The sequence below is a fragment of the Salmo salar genome, chromosome 01, assembly GCF_965601325.2.
Source record: "Salmo salar chromosome 01, fSalSal1, whole genome shotgun sequence".
NCBI classification, from domain to species: Eukaryota; Metazoa; Chordata; class Actinopteri; order Salmoniformes; family Salmonidae; genus Salmo; species Salmo salar.
Window position 1 is genome coordinate 405,001 of NC_138291.1, and position 5,000 is coordinate 410,000.

At 54.2% G+C, this 5,000-nt stretch overlaps 2 protein-coding genes across 2 annotated transcripts in view; both read left to right on the forward strand.

Moving 5' to 3' along the window:
* The window catches only part of LOC145858536 (uncharacterized), a 2,388-nt gene extending 35 nt beyond the window's left edge, over positions 1-2,353 (forward strand). Inside the window, exon 1 of the mRNA XM_082956593.1 lies at positions 1-2,353. This exon is cut by the window's left edge and continues 35 nt beyond it. Within this exon, the coding sequence (XP_082812719.1) occupies positions 225-2,015 (1,791 nt within the window). The 5' untranslated portion in view covers positions 1-224 and the 3' untranslated portion in view covers positions 2,016-2,353.
* Positions 1-5,000, forward strand: part of LOC106560212 (fibroblast growth factor receptor 3) — a 172,173-nt gene that overhangs the window by 98,976 nt on the left and 68,197 nt on the right. The window contains exon 8 of the mRNA XM_082956570.1: positions 3,488-3,632. Coding sequence (XP_082812696.1) covers positions 3,488-3,632 — 145 coding nt within the window. The remainder of the gene's footprint in view (positions 1-3,487; positions 3,633-5,000) is intronic.

Genomic DNA, 5,000 nt, shown 5'->3' on the forward strand with positions numbered 1-5,000 from the left:
TGTGTGTGTGTGTGTGTGTGTGTGTGTGTGTGCCTGTGTGTGTGTGTGTGTGTGTGTGTGTGTGTGTGTGTGTGTGTGTGTGTGTGTGTGTGTGTGTGTGTGTGTGTGTGTGTGTGTGTGTGTGTGTGTGTGTGTGTGTGTGTGTGTGTGTGTGTGTGTGTGTGTGTGTGTGTGTGTGTGTGTGTGTTTTAACCACAGAGATCCTATTAAATCTATGTAACTTCATGGTTTTAACTCCTTCTATCCAGAGTCTAGTCAGCAGGAGGACAGAGGTTGATGTTATACTGAATGTGTTGAATGTGAGAGAAGCTGATGCCGGGAAATACTGGTGTCGAGCATCTAACTTTGTAGGAAAGTCAGAAAACACCTTCTGGCTTAAAATACACAGACCAGGTAAACCCACTATCACTATGACCACCTGGTGCTCCAAGCTGTCTACTGTTGTAACAACCCTCCCTGTCACCCCTTTCTCTCCCTCTCTCCCTCTCTCCCTGTCTCCTTCTGTCTCTCCCTGTCTCCTTCTGTCTCTCCCTGTCTCCCTGTCTCCTTCTGTCTCTCCCTGCCTCCTTCTGTCTCTCCCTGTCTCCTTCTGTCTCTCCCTGTCTCCTTCTGTCTCCTCCTGTCTCCTTCTGTCTCTCCCTGCCTCCTTCTGTCTCTCCCTGTCTCCCTGTCTCCTTCTGTCTCTCCCTGTCTCCTTCTGTCTCTCCCTGTCTCCTTCTGTCTCCTCCTGTCTCCTTCTGTCTCCTTCTGTCTCTCCCTGTCTCCCTGTCTCCCTGTCTCCTTCTGTCTCGCCCTGTCTCCTTCTGTCTCTCCCTGTCTCCTTCTGTCTCCTTCTGTCTCTCCCTGTCTCCCTGTCTCCTCCTGTCTCCTTCTGTCTCCCTGTCTCCCTGTCTCTCTGTCTCTCTCTGTGTCTCCCTGTCTCCCTCTGTCTCCTCCTGTCTCCTCCTGTCTCCTTCTGTCTCCTTCTGTCTCTCCCTCTGTCTCCTTCTGTCTCCTTCTGTCTCTCCCTCTGTCTCCTTCTGTCTCTCCCTGTCTCCTTCTGTCTCCTTCTGTCTCTCCCTGTCTCCCTGTCTCCTCCTGTCTCCTTCTGTCTCCTCCTGTCTCCTTCTGTCTCCTTCTGTCTCTCCCTGTCTCCTTCTGTCTCTCCCTGTCTCCTCCTGTCTCCTTCTGTCTCCTTCTGTCTCTCCCTCTGTCTCCTTCTGTCTCCTTCTGTCTCTCCCTCTGTCTCCTTCTGTCTCTCCCTGTCTCCTTCTGTCTCCTTCTGTCTCTCCCTGTCTCCCTGTCTCCTCCTGTCTCCTTCTGTCTCCTCCTGTCTCCTTCTGTCTCCTTCTGTCTCTCCCTGTCTCCTTCTGTCTCTCCCTGTCTCCTCCTGTCTCCTCCTGTCTCCCTGTCTCCTTCTGTCTCTCCCTCTGTCTCCTTCTGTCTCCCTCTGTCTCCTCCTGTCTCCTCCTGTCTCCCTGTCTCCTCCTGTCTCCCTGTCTCCTCCTGTCTCCTTCTGTCTCCTTCTGTCTCTCCCTGTCTCCTTCTGTCTCTCCCTGTCTCCTTCTGTCTCTCCCTGTCTCCTTCTGTCTCTCCCTGTCTCTCCCTGTCTCCCTGTCTCCTTCTGTCTCTCCCTGTCTCCTTCTGTCTCTCCCTGTCTCTCCCTGTCTCCCTGTCTCCTTCTGTCTCTCCCTGTCTCCTTCTGCCTCCTTCTGTCTCCTTCTGTCTCCTTCTGTCTCTCCCTGTCTCCTTCTGTCTCCCTGTCTCCTTCTGTCTCTCCCTGTCTCCCTGTCTCCTTCTGTGTCTCCCTGTCTCCTTCTGTCTCTCCCTGTCTCTCCCTGTCTCCCTGTCTCCTTCTGTCTCTCCCTGTCTCCTTCTGTCTCTCCCTGTCTCCTTCTGTCTCCTTCTGTCTCTCCCTGTCTCCCTGTCTCCTTCTGTCTCTCCCTGTCTCCTTCTGTCTCTCCCTGTCTCCTTCTGTCTCCTTCTGTCTCCCTCTGTCTCTCCCTGTCTCTCACCGTCTCCCTAACCCTCCCTAGCAATGTTTATGCTGTGTCTTTTTTTACAATATTCATCCTGTGCCCACACTCTAATTCTGAAAAATGAAAGTATACCTGTGAGAGGGGTCGCCCTGGTAGTAGCTGTAGGTTTTTATACATTACCCAAATCCAATCTGAGAGTTCATTTGAACATTGGAAAAAAAGCTACTGTGTAAATACTGCAATGCGAGTTTGATTGAATTAGCCCTGTTACACTGAGATAGTTAGTGTCTCATCCATTTACCTCCCCCTCCTTCCCTCTCCCTCTCTCTCCTCCCTTCTCCATCTCCCTCCTCCCCTTCTCCCTCCTCTCCCTCCACTCCTCCCTCCTCTCACTCCTCCCCATCCCGCCTCTCCTCTCTTCTCCCTCCTCTCATTCTCCCTCCACACCTCTCCCCCTCTCCACTCCTCCCCTCCCTTCCTCCCCTCCTCCTCTCTCCTCCTCTCCTCCCCTCCTCCCTCTCCCTTCCTCCCCTCCTTCTCAGCTTGGTTCAGTATGTGGTGTGGTGGTGTGGTTCTCTACTGCTCCTCTGTGTGTTTTCAGGTTGAGGTAATGACCGTCCCATCAAGCAGCCTGGGACCCTGTAGAGTGAGGTCCTCAGTACTGCTTCCTGTGACCCCTGACCTATAACCCTCTGTTCCCATGGTGACTGGTACTCTGTGTATTTGGTGTTTGGTGAATTTTCTCTTGGAGCGTTTGGTTTATGAAATCTCTCTGTTCCTTTTTCTCCACCCCTCTCTCCCCTCCTCCCCTCCCCTCCTCTCCTCCTCCTTCCCTCCCCTCCCCTCCCCTCCTCTCCTCCTCCCCTCCTCTCCCCTCCTCTCCTCCTCCTCCCCTCCTCCTCCCCTCTCTCCCCTCCTCTCTTCTCCTCTCCTCCTCTCCTCCTCTCCTCCTCCCCTCCTCTCCTCCTCCCCTCCTCCCCTCCTCTCTTCTCCTCTCCTCCTCCCCTCCCCTCCTCTCCTCCTCTCCTCCTCCCCTCCCCTCCACCCATCCACCCCTCCCCTCCTCCTCCCCTCCTCTCCTCCCCCCTCCCCTCCTCTCCTCCTCCCCTCCCCTCCTCCTCCCCTCCTCCTCTCCTCCTCCCTCCTCTCCTCCCCCCCTCCTCCCCTCCTCTCCTCCTCCCCTCCCCTCCTCCTCTCCTCCACCCCTCCCCTCCTCCTCTCCTCCTCCCCTCCTCTCTTCTCCTCTCCTCCTCCCCTCCCCTCCTCTCCTCCCCCCCTCCCCTCCTCCTCCCCCCCTCCTCCCCTCCTCTCCTCCTCCCCTCCTCCTCTCCTCCTCCCCTCCCCTCCTCTCCTCCTCCCCTCCTCCTCTCCTCCTCCCCTCCCCTCCTCCTCTCCTCCTCCCCTCCCCTCCTCCACCCCTCTCCTCCTCTCCTCCTCTCCTCCTCCTCTCCTCCTCCCCTCCTCTCCTCTCCTCTCCTCCTCCCCTCCTCTCCTCCCCTCCCATCCTCCCCTCCTCCCCTCCTCTCCAGACGGCTGGTATAAACACTACGGATAAGGAACTAAGGAGCCTCTTCCTTACCAATGTGTCTTTAGAGGATGCAGGAGAGTATACTTGTCTAGCAGGGAACTCTATTGGGTATGCTTACCACTCTGCTTGGCTCACCGTGCTCCCAGGTATACCCTCTCCCCTCTCTCTCTCCTCTCCTCCCCTCTAAATACATGTCATTCATAACTATTGAATCTCAGAACTGCTGCTTGCTGATTGTTGAATGCAAGCATATCTGTGTCTGAAACTGTCCACAAATGTAACTTGGAAATAAGATAAAGAAATTTAAACCTGGAGATGATTTTGTCATTTATTCACCTCAGACATGATTCCAGAGCAGAAACTTCAGTGGGTGTTGATGATTACTGCTTGTAAAAGGTTATTGCCCTTTTATTTAGAAACTAAACTGTCCCTCAGACTCCTAGATACTGAACTATGACCCCCAGCCTCCTAGACTGAACTATGACCCCCAGCCTCCTAGACTGAACTATGACCCCCAGCCTCCTAGATACTGAACTATGACCCCCAGACTCCTAGACTGAACTATGACCCCCAGCCTCCTAGACTGAACTATGACCCCCAGCCTCCTAGACTGAACTATGTCCCTCAGCCTCCTAGACTGAACTATGACCCCCAGCCTCCTAGACTGAACTATGACCCTCAGACTCCTAGACTGAACTATGACCCCAGCCTCCTAGACTGAACTATGACCCCCAGCCTCCTAGACTGAACTATGACCCCCAGCCTCCTAGACTGAACTATGACCCCCAGCCTCCTAGACTGAACTATGACCCCCAGCCTCCTAGATACTGAACTATGACCCCCAGACTCCTAGACTGAACTATGACCCCCAGCCTCCTAGACTGAACTATGACCCCCAGCCTCCTAGACTGAACTATGACCCCCAGCCTCCTAGACTGAACTATGACCCCCAGCCTCCTAGACTGAACTATGACCCCCAGCCTCCTAGACTGAACTATGTCCCCCAGCCTCCTAGACTGAACTATGACCCCCAGCCTCCTAGACTGAACTATGACCCCCAGCCTCCTAGATACTGAACTATGTCCCTCAGACTCCTAGACTGAACTATGACCCTCAGACTCCTAGATACTGACCTATGACCCCCAGCCTCCTAGATACTGAACTATGTCCCTCAGACTCCTAGACTGAACTATGACCCCCAGACTCCTAGATACTGAACTATGACCCTCAGACTCCTAGATACTGAACTATGACCCCCAGCCTCCTAGACTGAACTATGACACTCAGACTCCTAGACTGAACTATGACCCCCAGACTCCTAGACTGAACTATGACCCTCAGACTCCTAGACTGAACTATGACCCCCAGCCTCCTAGACTAAACTATGACCCCCAGCCTCCTAGACTGAACTATGACCCCCAGCCTCCTAGACTGAACTATGACCCTCAGACTCCTAGACTGAACTATGTCCCCCAGCCTCCTAGACTGAACTATGACCCCCAGCCTCCTAGACT